This window comes from Pantherophis guttatus, chromosome 10, assembly GCF_059756535.1.
Source record: "Pantherophis guttatus breed Tessera chromosome 10, ASM5975653v1, whole genome shotgun sequence".
Classification (NCBI taxonomy): Eukaryota; Metazoa; Chordata; class Lepidosauria; order Squamata; family Colubridae; genus Pantherophis; species Pantherophis guttatus.
This window is the reverse complement of record NC_142072.1, coordinates 10,944,328-10,965,432: the sequence shown is the minus strand read 5'-3', so window position 1 is coordinate 10,965,432 and position 21,105 is coordinate 10,944,328. Positions and strand designations below refer to the sequence as shown.

The window sequence follows — 21,105 nt, the reverse complement described above, 5'->3', positions numbered from 1 at the left end:
TCAGCAATTGCCAGAAGCCAAGAACAATTCCAAGGTGCGCACACACACACACACACACACTGTGGAAATATGTGCATATTATACCGGTATGCACATACAACACAAATCAACCCATGAGTGCATGGTAGTTATACCTTCTCAAAGTTTAGTTTAGTTTACTTTATTGTCATTGCACGTGGTACAACAAAATTAAATGCCGTCTTCAGTGTACATTATAACTATAAAAATAAAAACACAAACATACATCCTTTACATTCTATATACCGTAGTTGAAATTTAAAGCCCGATATTGTACTATACTGTAGAATTCAATATGGTACAGTTGGGGGGGGGGGGTTTGAGTTTAAATTGGATTGTTTGACAAATTAAAAACGTAGCTATCTGGCAAATATCGTGAATTAAGGCAACCTTGAGAATTCATCCAAGTATCCAATAACAGCTGCTGCACTCAATTTAACCCAGTGGTGAAATTCAATTTTTTTAATTACCAGTTCTGTGGGCGTGGCTTGGTGGGCGTGGCTTGGTGGGCATGGCAGGGGAAGGATACTACTGCAAAATCTCCATTCTCACCCCACTCCAGGAGGATACTGCAAAATCCCCATTCCCACCCCACTCCAGGGGAAGGATACTGCAAAAATCTCCATTCCCACCCCACTCTGGGACCGGCCAGAGGTGGTATTTGCCGGTTCTCCAAACTACTTAAAATTTCCGCTACTGGTTCTCCAGAACCTGCTGGATTTCACCCCTGATTTAACCTGACTACTAGTGTACAGAATTCGTTTCCAGGCGTCACACTTCCAGGCGTCATGTTAGGGCACAACGTACAAACCCAAGTATTAAAACCATCCTGAGGGCCACACACAGGATGGACTTTGTAATACTTGAAACGCGGTTTTTGTACTGCTGTCAAAATGCAGCTACCACTACTCCAAGGACGTTGCGTGAACTCAGTCCTTAAGAAGACAGACAGACAGGCCATATAGGACTAACGGACCAACATCTCTAAAATTAACCCTGCAGCGTCCGCCTCAATCTCCTGAAAGGACGGACGGGGGAGGTTTGCACTTTGCAGGTGCCCGTCGCTCTGCTCTACTCTGCTCTGCTCAGCGGACACCTCAAAGCCAGGCTCGTCGCCCCTCAAAACAGGGGCTGGCGATTTTAAAAAGGCAAAGCGCGCGCACGTGGCTGCTTTATGACGTACACGTTTCTCGCGTCAGTTATCATGTAATAATGGAACAGTTGCACATTTATTTAAAAAAAAAAATGGCCGGAGGAAACAAACAAAAAAAAAAAAACCACCGCCACAGATTGCAGGAGAAAGAGCGCGGGCCCACACAAGAGGCAAGCGGGCACCCCCCCCATCCCCCCCCCACTCCGGGTTGAATTCCGCGAGTATAAAATGGCCTCCCTCCCCGACGGCTTCTCTGTTCCCGCTCTTGGAAGGAGCGTCGTTGTGACGTCGCCCCCGAACGCCGCGCTCGCGCTTAAGACAGAATACGTTCCATCCTCTCTGCGGCTTGTCTCTCCCCACTCCTTTCCCCGCCCTCTCCTCCACTCACCCTCGCTTGCCCGCCTGGGCGCGATGCATGCTGGGATCGCAAACCCTCCCGCCAGGTCTTCCAGCTTCCCGGCGTGCCCCGCGCCCAGCTGAATGGGGGCAGTCACAAGATGGCGGCGAACGCAAACTCTGCCGGTGGCGGCGGCGGTAGCCTCCCACTCTTTGACTGCCCGACCTGGTGAGGGTGGGGGCGTGTGCCGTTGGAGAGCGGGGAAACGACTTGGCCGTTGCAAGGGGGACTTGCGTTTTCCTTGGGAGGCGGAGCAGCATCCTAAAAGAGGGGAAGCGGGTCCGGGGACTGGCGGGGGGGTAGCAGCAGCCCCTGGAAGGGAGGACCGATTGAAGGGAATCCCCTCAAGATTGGTCCTTTTGAGCGTTGCAGTGTCGCGCTTCGTATGTGAAATAATTGGGATGGGGGGGGAAGGGAAAGTGTTTTTAGCTTAGGCAGAACTCATGTTTTCGACCTCAAAGGATGCCTCTGGTCCTGAGGAGAGGGCTTGCTACTTATTGATGTGCCTCAGAATAGGGATGGCGAAGAAGTTCAATATAGGACGCGATATGATGGATAAAGGGCAGGCTGTGTGGCTACTGAACGGTCTTTGGGAAATGAGAGAGAGTAGACTGCTGAGTATGGACAAATGACATAAGTTTTACTTTAAAATCTCTGAGCCTGGGAGAAATCAAAATATGCTTTCATCCTAGGTATGTTATTGAAGTCCTACATATAAACCTACAAAATGAGATTGTGGTGGGGAAGTTGATTTCGGCACCAGGGACATTCATTTGGGATATCTGGATATAAATCTTGCCTCAGTTGTAAGAATCTGAATAATGGACAGAGTGGTAACTGAAGTACAGAATACAAATATGTATTCCTTAGATCAAAGTAGTTGCCAAGTAGAAAGTTTATTTGAGTTTCAACCTGGCTATCAACTGTGTCACTTATGTGATTTAAATAATTATTATGAAATTGTGGGATTTGGAGGCTTATTCTTTTCAAATAGCTTAGCTTGGGAATATGTTGGGAAAGATCTATTGTAGACCTCTCTGTGTATTTGCTAGACTTCACAGAAAAAATGTGAAAGAGAGAGATTAAAGCTGCAATTGAAGAGCTGTCAAAATGTACCTTAAAATGCAAATATGCTCAAGGATTTTGTAATACAAGATCCACTAAGGTTTTTTTTAGAGAGAGAGAGAGATTGGCATTTCAAAGATAAAAAGTTGTCTATATTGTACCAAAACAATCATTTGTATCATATCCATTGTTTTGACCTAAACTAATGACAGGACACTACAGGGACTCTGACGCCAGCCTTGGAGATTGTGTCTTTTTATGTAGTGGTAACTATGTGCATCCAAAAATAACTGCAATAAGCATTTGAAATATTGAGTGCTCAAAAAGCTTAACATATATTAACAGTTTTAGCTGCTACACAACTGTTTATGTGTAGCAGATTTGGGAGGGCATAAAATTTAAAATACTTTGTAGCAGAGGCAAAATCTGAACAGGAGATGTTAGGTAGTTATGTAGTCATGTTATGTAGTTTTGTCTCTCAGCCACATGCCATCCACTCTAAATCAGGCATATAAACCTATACTTCACAGAAATATGTAAGACTGTATTTGTAGACACATTTGTTTCCTTATATGCTGAATTCAATAAATAAATAACTTCTCGAAGTAGATGCTGTCGCCAAAGGGCACAGTAATAATTCTGATTCATGCTGTTTCTCACTGGTTTTATAGATGCTTCCAGGAAATCCATACATAGGACATGCCACTTTTGTTTCCAAACAATTGGAATCATATTCCTAATGAACTGGGGGTTTCATGATCTGTAGGCCCAAATTAACGAATTTTCAGTCCCGTTTTCTGGCAACCATCTTAAGGCAATTGATTCATAATTTGTTATATATCTAAACTCTACTCATGAATGCTCAATTAAACTAAACATTAGGGTCAGCATTGAGCATAATTGACTTTCTGCGCCCAAGTTCAGGTTCTCCCTATCAGAGTAATTGGTGGTCATTTTACATCTGTTGATAACTTCAGATATTCCAATGACTACTTTTAAGTATTCTTAAACAAAACATTTTTCTTGTGTTTGTTTCCTAGGGCAGGAAAGCCTCCACCAGGGTTGCACTTGGATGTAGTCAAAGGAGACAAACTTATTGAGGTATGAAAATAGATACAGAAAATTTAAATACAAGCCAGGTGACATACAGTACTGGATAGCTCTAGAGCTTATCACAGGCAAGAAGAAAGACTGAATATCTAAAACCTTCTTTTTTTAGTTTTAGATTGTCTTGGCTATTTCTAGCAAGCCATCTGATTTTTTTTCTGTTGGACTTGTATGTGGCTATTTGCATCCAAATATTCAAAGATAATGGTGCTTTTACACTATTAAGTATGAATGTGCACCCATATCTTTTATTGTTTTTAATAATTTGGATTACTATTTGGATCCAGAATGATTATTTTTGTGCAGAAGTCTGTTTTTGCAAGATTTCAGATTTTCAGCATTCATGTCTTTGGTTAGAAGGTGTTTGGGTACTTCATTCTTATATTGTTTGTTCTCAATTGCAATACTGTCTCTCTTCCAAACCAAAGAACCTTGGTTGCTGCTACTTTAAGAATCTATATTTGGATGTAATTGAAAGCTACAATTAATTGAATCATTCCTGGTTTAATTGTAGTGTGACAAGAAAGAAGGGACCAGTATAAGGACTAAGCAAGTGACTCATGCACTTTCTGATAACTCTCTGGTTTGTCCAAATATCCCAAAAATGGGATGGAACACTTCTTAAGAAGAATGTATTATCAAAGTGTAACTGCAAATTATGGTGCTATTTCGCTTCTACAGACTTCTTAAGCACTTGATACTAACCAAGCCATCTGTGCCTTAGTTCTCATTTAGAGTTCAAAGGTGAAACTAGTGATTGGCTGGGTCTAAAAAGTGCAACATCAAAGTTAAGCCATGAAGTGATTAAGCTCCATGTGTGGAGAATCACACTGGGTTATAACTCAGAGGCACAAATGAGTTTTCATTGGTTGATGCCTTTAAGAATGGCAAAATAATTATTAGCTTTTCTGCTTTCCCATTTCTTTTTATATAACTTAAGTAACTCTGGAACATCAGTTTGCCGACTTCTTATACTTATTTGTAAAGTTGCTGAATTGATAGTTAATTTATTTTTTATGCAGGTACCATTGTCATTTAGATCAGTGGTCCCCAACTGTTGCGGCTTGGCGGGGGGAGGGGAACAGGGCTGCACAAATGGCATGCTAGGCCACACATGCACGCTGCTTGACTCGTGTGAGCGGCCGATTGGTGCGCACGCGCATGCACACACAACTCGACACTGCTGGCCCACCATTTGCGCAAGTTGAATTGCATGCATGCCTGTGTGCTGGCCCGCGGCCCAATTGTGAATAGGCCACTGTAATGGACCATGGCCCAGGGTTTGGGGACCCCTAATTTAGAAATTGTCCCATACTGAAAAGCAGTGTCACATGGTATTAATAAATTTGTATGTTGATTAATTACCCTATCTACTTGCAGATAAACCAAGAATTTTAAGTTCAAAATATATCCACAAAAGTGGGTTTGACATTGATGGACTGTCTTATCTGCAAATATGAATAGACTTTGCTTAATGGCTGCCCTGTTTAGTAACTGTTCAACGTTACAGCAGTGTTCAAAAAATAACTTTACGACCAGTCCTTCCATTTATGACTGTTTAGCACATCCCCACAGTCATGTGATCGATACATGCTTTACAACTGGAGAAGCCAGCAGATGTTGCAAATTGCTCCTCTCTATATATTTACAAAGCAAGCTGACTTCCACCATGTCCATACCCAACATAGTATTCTTTTGTTCTTGAGACATACTAGTTTTGAGGATCCCATCCTATTACCTTTCTCAGATTTTCCTTTACTCTTGATCCATTCAACCTTCCCTCATAGTTTATTTTACAGTTTGATTCCATTATTTTATATGAACAAACCACCTTAGTGTACTTAACAGAATAACAGAGTTGGAAGGGACCTTGGAGGTCTTCTAGTCCAACCCCTTGCTTAGGCAGGAAACTCTACACCACTTCAGAAAAATGGTTATCCAATCTCTTCTTAAAAACTTCCAGTGTTGGAGCATTCACAACTTTTGGAGGCAAGTCCTTCCACTGATTAATTGTTCTAACTGTCAGGAAATTTCTCCTTCATTCTAGGTTGCTTCTTTTCTTGATTAAGCAATGAGGTCATATGATGTCACGTTTTATAACCATCTTGCTTAGCAATGAAAATTCTAGCCCCAACTGCCATTGTAATCTGAGGACTATGTGCAATTATTTTCAAGAACCTGTATATATTAGCGGATAACCCAACCCTTAAATTTTTAACTAAAATACAATGAAAAATGGCCACCTGTGGTTAAGCCAATGTGAAAATTAAAACATGAAACATGACACATTTTTCAATTGCTAGTCTTTTGATTGCCTTTTTTCTTTATTCTCATGGCACAATGAGGATCTCCCCCTTTTTATACCCAGGCCCATGATTTTAAGAAAGTATAGGCCTCCCCAAAAATATCCACCCATTTGTCTTTGCATACCTTGTCACAGAAACTGATCATCGATGAGAAGAAATACTATCTCTTTGGGAGAAACCCCGACCTGTGCGACTTCACCATAGATCACCAGTCATGCTCTCGGGTCCATGCTGCTTTGGTCTACCATAAACATCTGAAGAGAGTTTTTCTTATAGACCTGAACAGCAGTAAGTTGACAAACAATGTCTAGGACATCCTGATGGGGTGTGGAAGTGTTTTTAAAGTAACTAGATAGTATGGGGCACTGGTTAAGAGGGAGGCACACACTAAAATTAAGGAAAGAGTCTGTGCTTTAAGTAATATTTTAGTAACATGATTAGTATTTGTTGCTTTTCCTCTCCTCCTTATTCTAAAATGCATAGCACATGGCACGTTTTTGGGCCATATTCGTTTGGAGCCTCATAAGCCGCAACAGATTCCCATTGATTCCACGGTTTCCTTTGGCGCCTCCACGCGGGCCTACACCTTGAGAGAAAAGCCTCAGACATTGCCCTCATCAGTGAAAGGAGATGAGAAGATGACCAGCGAAGACGACGAACTCAAGGGCTTGCTTGGCCTGCCAGAGGAAGAGACAGAGTTAGATGTGAGCACAGTTGTTTCACCTGCATTGTGGTACCCATGTTGCATATCTAGTTTATGAAGGGGACTTGAACTGTGGCTTGGCACTAGCCCCCGAGTAGAGCTGTGCTATCCTTAAAAGTGGGGAGGGAGGGTTCTATGTGACAAATTTGCTGTGGTGGCCCCAGACAAGAGAAAAGTAGTAGTGACCAAATTCTTCCAACCAGATTCTTATTGTTTGTTTTAGCTGGGGATATCTTCTTTAGTGGGCTAAACCAAGAGCTGCTCAAGTTTGCTTTCATCCCCTATCGAAGTTTCCTCTTGATTAGGGTCTAAATGCTGTGTAGTCCCTATCAAAAAGTGGGGCTGACGTCTTCAAAATTACATTTTGGTGGCAGGTTTTAAGAGACAGAATGGACGCCTGAAGCTTTGCCATATCATAAACCCCAATATTCTTCCAAAAAATTTGGCCAGGATTTTTCCCCCCAGAGGTTTACAATGCCTCTTTTTCCCTCTTAGTAAACCCCACAGAAGGATAAAGTTCTGTCTGTTCCAGAAATATCATAAGATTACTGACACAACAGAGTAGGAAATTAAAGCACAGTTTTCATCGCCCCAAATCGTTAATCCTTTAATCTGTGCTACAATGGAAATCTCTTTCTCTTTGACATCTTAGAACCTGACAGAGTTCAATACGGCCCATAACAAGAGGATTTCCACATTGACAATAGAAGAAGGGAATTTGGATATCCAGAGACCAAAAAGAAAACGAAAGAACTCAAGAGTAACATTCAGCGATGACGATGAAATCATTAATCCAGGTGAGTAATGTGGGCCAGGAATAAGCAACCCAGTCCCCTTCTGATGGTTGGAATTACAACTCATCCCTTCTGATTACCATGGTCAAGAGTTGCAGTTATAGTGCAAAACATCTGAAGGGTACCCCATCACTGTTCCCGGTGGAGCCATAGATTGTTCCTAAAGAACGCTGCCTGCCTTGTTACTTGCATGCAAGCAAGTATCAATATATAGATACTTTCCTAAAGAAGATAATTAACTTACTTTTGGAAAGACTTGGATTAAATTCTTTCAGTGCTAAATATATTTCTGAGATTCCATTTATGATTAACTGCTGTACTTCAATCTCTCTTACTGCTACAGAGGACGTGGACCCTTCCGTTGGGCGTTTCAGAAACATGGTACAGACTGCAGTAGTTCCAGTGAAGGTATGTAACTAAATTGAAAAATATAGCTGATATGGCTATTTAGTTTATCTAAATAATATGGGCATAGTCTAAACACTCTGATTCTTATTACTGCTAAATCAGAACAAATATGCTGTCAGTATCAGAACTTGCATTCGGATCCTAATTACATTTTTCCCAGTGGACTATGTTGCCAATTAGATTATATTTAATTTTTGCCAAGGACAGAAATATGTAAAGAAATAAGATTAGGTTTTGATAGAACAAAAGAAGAATTGAATTCATCAACAATCATCTTTTGTTCCACAAAGTGAAAAATAACAAATATAATACAAAAGTCATCCAGATGAAAAGCTTCTGAATTCCATTTTATATAACAACCATTTCCCCTGGTTACTAGACTGCAGAAACACAGATGATTGCCCTCATTCTCCCTTCCTTTTCTGCATAGCCAGGAAGAAGTTTTAATCAAGATTCATTTCCATAGTTCATAGCTTGCTTTGACATGAAAATTAAGAAGTATTTCTTCGGTAATGGTCAGAAATTCAACTCTACCCATGCAGCACTGAACACAGGGTTAGCTAACTTTAAAAAAAGAAATAGATTCACGCAGAATCAAATTGTCAGCTGTGAATTAAAATAGTTCCGTGTGAGGTTTTAGCTGCTAGGATACAACTGACAGAATAATCTTACTGACTTGATAAAAATGGAAAGTGCAGGGAACTGAAATTCATGACTTAATTCTGTTTTTAACCCTGCTAACAATGAGACGTTGGTATTTTGAAGTGGAAAAATTGTCAGGCCCCAAACCAAGAATAACGTGTTCATTCTTCCTTATTGCTCACATCTATAGAAAAATATCTTGCCAGACTGAAGACTCCTATTTGCATCTACAGCAGGGGTGTCCAACCCCAGCAATATTTAAGATTTGTTGGGCTTCAAATCCTAGAATTCCTCAGCCAGCCTTGGGAGTCCACAAGTCTTAAAGTTGCCAAGTTTGGACATCCCTGGTCTACAGTATACTCTGTGAACTTTGGGGGGGGGGGTTGTCTTCACCCTCTCATACATGATATCTGGGCTGAGTAGCCTCTTACTCCATTGGCATGCACCCCACTCCCTTCTGGAGATCCACCTCCTCACAAAAGCTGAGATTCTGCTAAATGTCTTTGCATTTGGGGCATATTTTAATTCCGTGTGTTTTGTTTCTCGACAGAAGAAGCGGATGGACAATTCTGGCTCCCTGGCTGTGGATGAGGCTGCAACACGTCGCATGCAGAACTTTCCCTACAGTGGAGGACTGTATGGAGGCCTGCCTCCCACCCACAATGAAGCAGGCGCCCAGACCCACACCATTCACGGCACAGCGCTCATTGGGGGGTTACCAATGCCCTATCCTAATCTTGCCCCAGATGTGGACTTGACTCCGGTTGCCCCCTCCACTGTTGCCATGAACCCAGCTCCCAACCCTGCTGTCTTTAATCCCGAAGTTGTGAATGAGCCCAAGAAAAAGAAATACGCAAAAGAAGCTTGGCCGGGCAAGAAGCCAACCCCTTCTCTCTTGATCTGAAGAGCCAATCTGAATCTTTTCCGGGAGGCAGGAGCCAGAAGCCAGGCAGGGAAGGGGGAACTGTACAAGTGCAGCCACAACTCTCAGACTTGGGATTATAGCCAGATTTTGGAGGGGCTTGTGACTCCCTTATACAACCAACCTTCAGAAGAGTTCAAAAGGTGTCTAAGAAATGAAATGCAAAAATATATCTCTCACTGCCTGTGGAACCACATTGCCTGGCAGGTTCTTTTTCATTTACCCAGACATTACAGTGGCCCAGTTACGTTGATTCTGGCATTATTCATGCATTTAAGGGGCACTGTCCTTGTGTATATGTCGCAGCTGTAGAAATGGCAGGTGGTTTGCTACTGATAGTGTCCCAGTTCTTTTTTCTTTTCTTTTTGGGTCAGCTGGTCTCAAAGGAAACCCGGGTCCCAGCAGAATTTCTTGACACTTCCATAGTATTTTGACAAACACATCAGTAATTGTTTTAATTCAAGTCAAATACCATGTGTTGCTTTTGTATCTCAGGATTATGAAGTGCTTTTAGTCTAGGTAGAATCCTTTGCGAGGTAAACTACCATCATCATTTTTATGACTGCAAACCAAATGAAATGGTCATGGAATTAATTGTTTTTTGACATTCTTGATTGGAACCACTGAAAAGATTATGACCATTTCAGATGTAGTCAAACTAGATTTAGTTAAAAAAAAATTTATGACCAGTCCTTAACAGAACAAGAATAGCCACATTTAACTATGTTGATGGACCAGGGAGTAAAACATTCAGCAATAATCTTGTATGATTTTAAGGTAGCATGTTAATTAAGATTAATGCTATTTCCCCAAGCAGTTCCTTAATGGAGTAACCCTGAAGTTGAGCCCAAGAATGGTTAGCCAGTTCTCACATCAAACTGCACATTTTAAAATCATTGCTTAAACTCAGCTCCATCATTCTGCAGTTAGTTTTTTTTTAACTAAACAAAAAAAAAAAATTTAAGATATTCATTCATTCGAAATATTTGGAGCAAGACTTTGCCATTGATTTCAATGTATGAACTGTGTATCCCCAAATAGCTATTAAATTGGAGGTATATTGTCCCATATGATGTTCTAGACTGCAAGCTAGTGATCATCACTGTTCTTGATTCTGGGTATTTAGGGGCACTTCACAATCCTTTAGCACAACAGTGGGCAGGTGTCATATGTTCAAGCACTTGGTCCAGTAGATTTCATCCATGACTTAATTTCTCCAATTAAAATTGGTGATGTTTATTAAAATTGAATGAGCCAAGATAGAAGATGGTTGTCATTTTGGAAACTTTGCAGTTATCCAAAACTGCACCTCCCCACAAAAGTATTATATCAGATAACTTACCGGTAACTATTGGAGCCAAATAGTTCCTTGTATTAGTTGCCTCTGCCCAACCTCAACAACTGTTCCCCCTGTGGTATATTAGATTATATCATTGGAGTCTATAGTAGATGGATACTTTTGAACTGTCTGGTTTTCTGTTTCATTTTATATGGTAGGGCCTCTTAAAAAATGCAATTTTAAAAAGTTATGTTAGGTAACATAATTCTTGGAAGAAATTGCTAATGACTAACTTTCTGTCCTGTACTCCAAATCCCCTCTCATTTCATTTGCAATTTTATCTCTGAATTATTAATTTTCCCAAGGCTGTGGAATGATTCCTTAATTTGTGAGGGTACCTGTTCAAGATGCGATGAATTTAAAACACTTGAACTTTTCCTTGCTTGATTTTAAAGTAAGATTTAAGAAAAAGTAGTTGGTTCTTGCAAAATACATCTCCTGGGAATTTACTATGTGGTAGCATTGGCCCTGACCTCCCTGGGATAGTATAAACTTGTCTTTTCAGTTTTTTGAAGCCAAGCTTAGCTGAAATTGGGGCAGGGAGGGGAGGGATTAAGTGTGTGGGGCTCTGTACAGACATTTGTACATTTGTGTAATAGGCCTTTTCACACTGTTGAGCTTTTTATCTGTAACCTTTATTATACTGTAAATTAAATGATTGTTTTGCCAAATGGAGAGTTTAACGTGTATTCACAGATTTCACGGTAAAAATTACCCTACCTAATTTCCATTCAGTCCTATTTAATATTTTTTTAACCTTGCTCTCTTTTTTAACGAGAATATTCAAAATGTTATACAATGTTTTTAAAATCATAAAATGAATACGAAAAGTTTTGTGGGATGACAGTATGTTGTGCTAATGCTTCTAGGAAGCTTTCAAGTGGAATGTAATGGTGATATTCCCATGCTGTCCTTCGTCACTGATATTGAATGCATACAGGTAGATCTCGTTTAACAATCATTCAGTTACTACGTGATGAATAAGTAACTTTACAACCAATCCTTGCGTTTACTGATGTGTAGCACAAAGAAAAGCTGAAGATCATAAGCAGTCAGGGTTTCACTTAGTGACTGCTTCACCTAGCGATTGAGTTACCAGTTGCAATTGTGGTCACTAAATGAGGACCTTTATTCTGAGGATTTCTTAAAGCCATTAAGACAAGACTGTGGTAACTCCATGGATTGTTCAAGCCTGCCTTTAAATTACGTTGACCGCACTCCCTATTCTGGATGGCAGTGAATTCGTTTAATCTATGTTGTGTAAAAATGGTATCTTCTCTCTGCGTTTAGCCTCAGGATTATAAAAGTACAGTACCCACACTTTTAGTAACATGAATTTATACTTCTCTCTCCTGTCCACTTATCTTTTTTCTCAAGTAGAGTACTAATTCTGTTGTTCCTTGGGGGGAAAAAGCTGTTACATTCCTTTAATCATTTGCCAGTTTTTTTCAGGTCTACAATACCATTATAGTTCATGTTTAGAGACATGAATTATATGCAGTATTCAAAGTGCGGTTGTACTGAAAATTCATATTAAAGAAGTGGGCCATAATATTGATGAATTATTGTGTCAGAATGTAAACTACGTGGATTTTCATAGCAATATTTTTCCAGGAATTCCAGAAAGGATTATTTTGGATTAAATCCCTTTTTGGATTATTCTTTTCCGGCCATACATCTGCATCTCTTCTCTTGGGATATACACCACTAGAATTCATGAAGGATCCCCATCAGCCAGAATAAACCAAGAGAAAGACATGTATTTTGGTAGTCTGCGTCAAAGTGTTTTGGTGATCCGAAATTGGAACAAATGTAATGTATGGAGAAGTACTTGAATGTCAGATGTGAAAGAAGTCAAATCTTGCTTCAAAATGAAAATGATAGTTCATAAAGGGCAAGAAACATTCTACTTTTCCCAAGTGGGATACCAATTTTAGTTGATAAGGCTGCTGGTAAAGGTAATTCAATACCAGAGGATTTTTTGGGGTGGGGGGTTCCTTCTAAACCAGACAAGGGCAAACCAGAAGAGAGGTAGAATGCAAAAGTATCAGTAGAGAAATTATTTAAAATCTGAGCCAACCCAAGATACTTCACACAGCTGCAAATGCTCTTGATCCAAACAACTTGAGGTGCATATATCAGTAATTGCCAGTTCTGAAACCAAAAATAGCACATGGGCACATTCCCAACTAAGTTCTTTTATTGTTTTCACACCTGTAGACAGAATATTGCCAGACTAAGCAGTCTTATCTGCATCTATCATATATTCTGTGCACTATTAGGGAGGGCCTGTCTTCAGCCTCTTTCTCTCACACCTCACATAATAATTTTATTGTCATTGTACGTGTATACACAGTATACCCATACAACGAAATTCACTTTTAACACCCAAAGACCAGGTCCAACACATAACAATCCCTAAACACTCTCCCACCCACCACAATTCCCCACTCCTAAACCACCCAAGCATCCACACAACAGACCAAGTAATTCTAACCAAGCTTTTACATTATTCTTTTAACATACTTTGAGACTAATTAAACAAGGATATTTTCAGAACAGCAAGCTTTTATTATATTTTTTACATGCATTAAATGTCAACATTGTCATCTTAACTTTCACAAATGTTTACATTCTCAGCCAGAATTTGAGTACGTAAACTACATTAATGTCTCTGTACATGCTTGTTATCTATAATTACTGTACGAATAATCAAGTCAGATTCCAGGATATGTGTTAATTCTGCTCCTGAATTTAAAACTGTTAAACTAAGAATAAATCTTAACCTACCATTTGCAGTGAAATAATCTATCCCCAAATTAAATTACATAATTATGTATGTAAGTAGGATTTCTGAGTTAGGCAAACTCCAATATTGTACAAGGATGCATAATGTGATTTACAAAGTTATGGGGGCTTCAGGTGTACAAAATTGCATAGTATAATATTTATCTGGAGCAAAGTTAAAACGTTTTCACATTCCAAAGTTTTTGTGAAATGCAAAGCATCCTAGATTGAATATCTACTGTGAATAAACTATTGCTATATCAGTAAAAAAATACTTTTTTAAAGGATGATTCCATTTACAGAAATAGGCACAAAAGCTAAGAAACCATGGCCACCCCTTCCCCACAAAACAGCTGGATGGTGGCATCTGTTCTAGACATTCCTCATGTCCCGTTCAGTCTTATGTGTCACCATCAAGAGTACTTAGAGACTTAAATCAGGCAAAACAGTCTTGGATCTGTTAAAACTTTGGACCCAGATTATTATAAATCAATCAGACCTTAGTCAGCATCTGTAGACTTGAAATGTTCATCATCAATAGTGGAGTATATATGTCCCTCGCTGCTAAGAAACTCAACAGCTTTCCTGTATGGAAGGAAAGGAAAAAATAATTTCTTCAGTAAAATTTGAAATTTAAACTTTATTATAACTAAAGAGCAGCATAGAACAATATACTTTTTATATACAACATAACAAGAAAAAAATCACATGAAGAGGGGAAACATACAAAACCAATCAGAGTATAATTAAAATTGCCACAGTTGGTGCTACCAACCAAAATAAAGTCAAAGCTATAACATATAGCATGCAAACTAATCCTGAATTGTGATAAAATGGATAAAATCAAGATAAAAGTAGAATCATTATAAAAAAATTCCTTGTGTGTCTAATCATACTTGACCAATAAAAAATTCTATTCTACTCTGTTCTATTCTATTCTATTCTATATAAAATTACTAGGCAATACATAAGAAGAAGAAAATATGTTCATTAAGAAGCGAATCTAAACGTTCTTGAGAAAAACAAAAGGCATGCATGTAACAAGAGATTTAACTATTCCAAAAAAGTTATTACAAAGAAGCTTAGGAAAAAAGGGGGAAGTCTGAGGGGGGAAAGAGTTATTGGTAACATTTTGGAGGAAAATCTTGATCTTACATATCCCCACACCAAATTTAGTTCCTGTCAGACAATAAGAAAAACATGCAGAAATGCCTTGCGTGACCTGGCATTTTCTTTCATGTACAGTATTAACAAAACATAGATTACAAAAAGAGAGAGCATATGATGCTGCAAAGTTGTTTGAAAGAACCAAACATAAAATGCAAAAGGGTGAGGAATGTAAAAAATGCTTAATTTGCATTATCCTGGCTATATAGCAATACAATTCTGAAATACTCTCAGTAGGAAAAATAAACCTGATCCTAATTTTGCTTTGGATACTCTACCACAGGTGTAGATTTCAGGTTTGAAAGGAATCAATATGACTTCCTTTTGGTATAGGAATACCAACAGCCCATTATGTCAAAAACCTAACTTCCCAGTCTGTTACGTACTTGAGCGTTTGTAGATTAATATTATGCAACTGAGATTTCAGATCATGAAGACTTATCCCTTCGGTTGTCATGCAGCTTTTAATCAAATTCAAAACCTTCAAAAAGCAAGAGTTCACAGTTATTCAAAGGCAAATGCAGAAAAGACCTAACGTTAAGTTTTTTAACAAAAAAATAAAGAGCCCTTTTAGTCATACAACAGCCATGTTATACGTCAATATCCAAGTTTCTGTTTTCAACCTACAGGGGAAAAACATGCAGCGATATAAAAATGAACAGTCACAGCAGTCTTTCTTCAGATGTACAGAGTTTTAGTTTTATAATGAAAGTACATGTGCCAGCAGGCCATTTTTATTTAATACCTTTCACTTCAGGATTTCATTGTTGTGTTTTAAAAAGGGTCGGGGAAGTTAGTTGTGCTTAATCGTGACCTAGGTGCCCAGCATTGCAATGAAGTTACATGTGAGAAATACCAGGAATGGAGAGGTTTGTGTGCAAAAGTGAAACTAGTTAGAAGCAGATAACAGTATACTCCAAAAAATACAGTACATTCAATTTCTCAGCTACTAAGATTGTTGACTGAGCAGGGACAGAGATAGCCAGGGCAATGATTGAAGCCTGGGAAACGGGCCCCTTGTCAGTTAATAGAAGTACTCATTTACCACCAGCTTATCAGGTACTTAGGAGCTGAGAGCTTGGCAGCATAAGGAAACAACAGCCAATCGCCAGCCATCAATATACTAATCAACCAATAGGAAGACACCATATAAATACAACTCACAGAATAGCCCAAAGCACATATTCCAGAAGACTTATTCCCTGAAGATGGGCTCCAGCTAGTGGTGGACTGCTACCGGTTCTCCCCGGTTCGGGCGAACCGGTAGCAGCAGCGGTGGGAGGCTCCACCCACCCGCCTGGACGTCATCAAATACGCTCTGCGCATGCGCAGAAGCTTCTTCACAAGCGAACCGGTAGCAAAGGTAAGTGAAACCCACCACTGGCTCCAGCATGAGTCCGAAAGCTCAGAAGACCGACCCAAATTGGATCTTGCAACATTATCCTGGGACATATATATTTGCCTTCATTCATGACCTGGTAACTATACATACCTGACTCTGGTGCGGTGTGAGACCATGCATTGTTAAAGTATCATTTCCTCCTACATTTGACATACTGCTCGTCTCAAATACACCAAAGGGCTGAGGCATTTTTGAAGATTGGGCCTAAAAGTCAAGGGAAAAAAAACAATGGCCGGTTAGGGTAATTACGTATATTTCTGCATGTGTAAAATAGAAATTGAGCTCTAGCTACCTGTAATTGCCATTTGTTAAAGCTCTCTACAGTTTTCAATCAGTTTGCTCCCTTCCACAACCTGGAACCATCTCAATATATTAAGATTGCTTCTTCTAGGATAGCCAGCCAGTTTGCCTGGACATATGTGACTAGGCCAGGAAAGGCTGAATTAGTGTGTGTTTTGCTTGCCCACATACCGTGTTGCTTTTTCTGAGGATCATGTGTGCATTGACAACTTCAAGCAGATGTGTAGTAAATTCATTCATATCTTCCAGGGGCATAATCTTGAATGCAACCAGGCTCTTCTTGTTCTGGAATTTTAAAGGAACACTAAACTTGTTCTGGCCAATAACTCTCAAGAGATATACTTTTCAAAATAAATTCCAAATATTCACATTACAGGAAAAAACAAGCCTTTACATTACACATAGCAGCAAATCCAATGTTTTTTTTAAAACAGTGCTAAGAATATTTTTTTAATAGTGTACATAATCTTATTAAATATTTATTCCTTTTAGACTCTTCTAAAAATTTAGATTTGTATTTTAAGTTTCTGTTTTTTAAGGATTCCAAGTAATAAAGTATTGCAAGAATACTTTATTATATAAATCTTTGTCATCTTCGGTAATATTTTTAATGAATTTCACATGCTGTATCTACCTTTAAAATTTCTGTTCTGTTCTCCACAGGAAAAGTAATGTTAGTTTTTCTAACAGCCAATGCTGCTCATTCTAACAATTTTGACTACCTGGGAGCAAAATGTGGCTTTTTGTCCAATAATTTCCTAATTCTCCAATTTACTGGGGGGGGGGGGGGGGTTTGTTTTTTTTAAAATTTGATTTATATGCCGCCCTTCTCCGGAGACTCAGGGCGGCTTACAATGCGCTAAGCAATAGCCTTCATTCTTTTGTATATTTATACAAAGTCAGCTTATTGCCCCCACAACTGGGTCCTCAGTTTACCTACCTTAGAAAGGATTGAAGGCTGAGTCAACCTTGAGCCTTGGCGAGATTCGAACCTGCAGTAATTGTAGGCAGCTGGTCTTAATAACCAGCTTAATAACAGGGTGCCTTAGACCACTGTACTACCAAGGCTCTTTTAGTTTTAGGATAAGAGACCTGATTATTGAGTAACATTATAATCTAAGAAAGTAAATGCATTTTATTTTCCACAATGTAAAACAATAAATTCCTGCCTAATACTTACCTTAGAATGCTAACTGGGTTTTTCAGAGGTGACCAATGTCTTTTCTGTAAGACACTATTTACTTCTAAAAACAGTTTTGTTACTTTTACTCACACTTACTGAAGTTCTTCTCTATTCTCATGCTTAGGAACTTACCATGAGTCCAATTCACTACTGCTTGTAATTATTTTTTAAATATATTGTACTTTTCTATAGCTATATTATGCAAACCACACCTTGGTTTGCATTAACTGAGGCTGGCTGAATACTTTAAACCAAACTGGTTTCCTTCTCAGGCAAATAGCAATATGACAGAGAGAAAAACTTGTATAGTAACTAAGTACTGGTAGTAAATAATTTTGCTTAAGATGTAGCTAATTTATTTGACTGGGGAAAAAAGGAAAGTAACATACCTATTGGACTGTAAACACAGTTTTGCTTCCTTGAAATCACAGAAAAATGTCTACATGAAACAGGTTCTCAATAGACAAGGAACACACATATGTCCCACACACAAACTTACTTGCCATCTTCTCATCTGACAGATTAAACAAGAAGACAGCACTTAAATGTCTTTTGTTGGGGGAGCTCAAAATTAATTCAGTGCCTTTGCTAAAACAGAATTATCCAGCACTATGTGACAGTTCTCATTTTCTAATGTTTCTGTTGCACGGCTCTTACCTGGAAAGATCGCAAATGACCAGCTACTTTCACATAGGTTCCTGGTGGAACGACCACATTTTCACTACCCTCCTCCTTGAATAAAAAGAGACAATGATTTCTTGGCATTTGCCAGCAATGTTTCGCAAAGTAATGCAAATCAATCTAGAATGGCAGGATTCCATTATCTTACTTTATCCCAATGGAGAACCAAAGATAAGGGAGATCAAATTGCAAACTTTGAAACAAATGTATTACATTTAGAATCCATGTTCCTTCTAAATAACTCAAGGCAGCATTTATGGCCCTCCCTTTTATTTTCTTATTAGTCCTAAAATGAGTATGGATTTGAACATGGACCTCCTCATTTCTATAAGCTGCCACATCATACTATCTCTTTTCATGTATATCAAAGCCTGTGTGACACTTACATCCGTGTCGACCCACTGTCTCACATCCATCGGGGCTGCAGTCATGTCATCCACTTTGTAGAGAATATTTGTTGGAGCTTTTTCAGCATGCCTGATTATGCCCACAATAATAACCTGCATGAGGAAATAGATGCAAATTTCAATAAATAGATTGTAAAGTGGCATCTCCTATTAATCCTTGTTAACTTAACCCTGCAAATGTATACATCATGAATGAATCATGATTTGGCACAATCAGATGAAACTATGTCATACAAGAGAGGAAATATTTAAATAAAACCTTTGTATAGCAGTGTTGGCAGAACTAAAAACTGGAACAGAGCCTTGGTAGTACAGTGGTCTAAGGCACCCTGTTATTAAGCTGGTTATTAAGACCAGCTGCCTGCAATTACTGCAGGTTCGAATCTCGCCAAGGCTCAAGGTTGACTCAGCCTTCCATCCTTTCTAAGGTAGGTAAATTGAGGACCCAGTTGTGAGGGCAATAAGCTGACTTTGTATAAATATACAAAAGGATGAAGGCTATTGCTGAGCACACTGTAAGCCGCCCTGAGTCTCCGGAGAAGGGCAGCATATAAATCAAATTAAAAAAAAAAAAACAGTGTTCGGAAGCTTCAAATGATATTGAATGTGGCTGCATGGATGGTAAGTGGTGCCAGTTGCTCGGCACATGTAATGCCACTATTTTGTGAGGTGTGTCAGCTGCTGATGTGCTTCTGATGCAATTCAAGATGCCGTTTATCACCTTTAAAGCCTTTCATGTCTTGAAAACAAGTTACCTAAGGGACCATCTTTCTCTGATTGGCGGAGCCCAGGAAGTGTGCATTTTCTGCCACAGCACTCATCCTACACAACATTCTTCTTCTGGAGATTAGACCCTGCTGGCCTTTCATAAGGCCCTAAAGACCAGATTGTCTGCCCAGGCCTGGGACCCCAAGTGCATGAAGGGTCCTGACTCCTGGCTCTGTTAGGATTTCTTCTCAGCTGTTACATATTTTAATTTTTATATTCATGATGGGAATTATTTTTTAATTTATTTTTAATACTATGTGCCACCCAGAGTCATTTTTTGGGATGTGCAGTCATACAAACTGAATAAATATAATAAATCAATAATAAAATGTATACCTAGTAAAGGCAACTTTGAAAATTACCTGTGAAAGTTCAACTTCACGGACCCTGAAAACATCGTCCACTTGTTCGGCTGAAAATAGTTGTGATACTGTACAGGGAACGATATTCTGAGCTCTTGACCTCTGCAAAGATGAACATTTTACACTATAATCCTTTTACTGTCACTTTTTCAGAAAATAGACTGGATATAAAGAAGTACATACTGATTTCTTTTCGCTTTGGGTTGCAGACGGCGATGTAAATCCTCCAGGCGACTGTGTATAGCTAATATTGCCATAATTGCTGTCATAACCTCCTGGAAAGATAATAGGAAAAAAAACATTTTTCTTTGCATTTTTCAGCCTCTGATTTTTTTCCAAAGCAGCAAAAGTGCATAGAAATATGTTCTATGTTACTTTTTTTTTTCTTCATTAGATATTACACTAAAACCAAAACTAAAAATATGAGACTCATGAACATCTGCGGGGGAGAGGGGAAGAAAATAAGGCATCTTGAGTACTTCTGCCAGATTTGACCCAATTACTCATTTACACAATGAAATTAATAATGCCCGGATCCTATATTTTATTTTATGCATCTTTTTAAAATTTATTTTCCTGTAAGATACCTAGGATCACACACGTGAAATGGGCTGCAATCTACCACGAATAAATAAGTGGCATCGTTTTTAATGTAATCATGGCGACAAACGAAAGAAGAAAAATAGTTTAAGAGTACAACTCCCATGAGGCACAGCCGTGCAGGCTGTGGGTGATGGGAGTTGCTCTCCCCCATTTCCCCCCCCCAAAAAAGGGGAAGGCCTTCGGAACTCCCGCATACAAGAACGCGCCATCCGCCCTCACCGTGACCAGACCACATGCTGCAGAAATAGGAAGACCCACGCGTGGAAAGACTTCCCGCTCAACTCCGGCTTTCGCCCCCCCACGAACAGCTCGCTTTCGCCCTCGCGCGTTTTTTCCCCACACGGGCGCTCGGGATAGGTCATTCCCCCGGCTTTTCCCACCTCCTCCTTTTCTCCCAACCAATCGATGGATGGGGAAACCGAAAGGGGCTGGCCCTCTGAGGGGCGGGCCTGGAGCAGAAAGCTAGCAAAGAGAGAGAGAGAGAAAGAGAGAGAGAAGCTAGAGTGGCGCATGCAAAAAATACTGTAGTTCCGGAACTACAACTCCCAGAATTCTCAGGAGGCACACAGATGAAATTGATATTCTGAGAAT

General features: G+C 39.5%; 2 protein-coding genes and 1 non-coding gene across 10 annotated transcripts; 2 read left to right on the top strand and 1 right to left on the bottom strand.

The window, feature by feature from the left end:
* Positions 1-1,274: 1,274 nt before the first annotated feature.
* Positions 1,275-11,525, top strand: PPP1R8 (protein phosphatase 1 regulatory subunit 8). Of its 8 annotated transcripts, none has more exons than XM_087876593.1 (7): positions 1,275-1,341; positions 3,674-3,734; positions 6,181-6,334; positions 6,530-6,750; positions 7,402-7,546; positions 7,887-7,951; positions 9,144-11,525. In XM_087876593.1, the coding sequence occupies exons 4-7, from the start codon at positions 6,685-6,687 to the stop codon at positions 9,495-9,497; spliced, it is 630 nt and encodes a 209-aa protein (XP_087732719.1). In that variant the 5' UTR covers positions 1,275-1,341; positions 3,674-3,734; positions 6,181-6,334; positions 6,530-6,684; the 3' UTR covers positions 9,498-11,525. The 8 variants fall into 8 exon arrangements, with proteins under 8 accessions (XP_087732719.1, XP_034279490.1, XP_087732718.1 ...); XM_034423599.3 differs by having other exon boundaries at positions 1,285-1,341; positions 6,488-6,750; XM_087876592.1 differs by having other exon boundaries at positions 1,301-1,736; positions 9,147-11,525.
* LOC117669369 (small Cajal body-specific RNA 1) lies at positions 4,429-4,596 on the top strand. The gene has a single exon (XR_004592418.2).
* Positions 11,526-13,404: 1,879 nt separating the features above from the next.
* Positions 13,405-21,013, bottom strand: RPA2 (replication protein A2). Its single transcript, XM_034423600.3, has 9 exons — positions 20,734-21,013; positions 20,095-20,186; positions 19,912-20,013; positions 18,761-18,874; positions 18,351-18,425; positions 16,682-16,795; positions 16,301-16,414; positions 15,195-15,289; positions 13,405-14,226 (listed from the first exon to the last, which is right to left on the bottom strand). The coding sequence occupies exons 1-9, from the start codon at positions 20,747-20,749 to the stop codon at positions 14,142-14,144; spliced, it is 807 nt and encodes a 268-aa protein (XP_034279491.1). The 5' UTR covers positions 20,750-21,013; the 3' UTR covers positions 13,405-14,141.
* Positions 21,014-21,105: the final 92 nt, after the last annotated feature.

Excerpts from the sequence above, each read along its gene's own strand:
- PPP1R8 (XM_034423596.3), top strand. The coding sequence starts at position 1,669 with ATGGCGGCGAACGCAAACTCTGCCGGTGGCGGCGGCGGTAGCCTCCCA. Across the intron at positions 6,335-6,487 it reads TCTTATAGACCTGAACAGCA|TATTTGTTGCTTTTCCTCTC; the intron begins GTAAGTTGACAA and ends TAACATGATTAG. Across the intron at positions 7,952-9,143 it reads CTGCAGTAGTTCCAGTGAAG|AAGAAGCGGATGGACAATTC; the intron begins GTATGTAACTAA and ends GTTTCTCGACAG.
- RPA2 (XM_034423600.3), bottom strand. Across the intron at positions 20,014-20,094 it reads CCCAAAGCGAAAAGAAATCA|AGGTCAAGAGCTCAGAATAT; the intron begins GTATGTACTTCT and ends TCATCTTTGCAG. Across the intron at positions 16,415-16,681 it reads TCCTCAGAAAAAGCAACACG|GCCCAATCTTCAAAAATGCC; the intron begins GTATGTGGGCAA and ends CTTGACTTTTAG.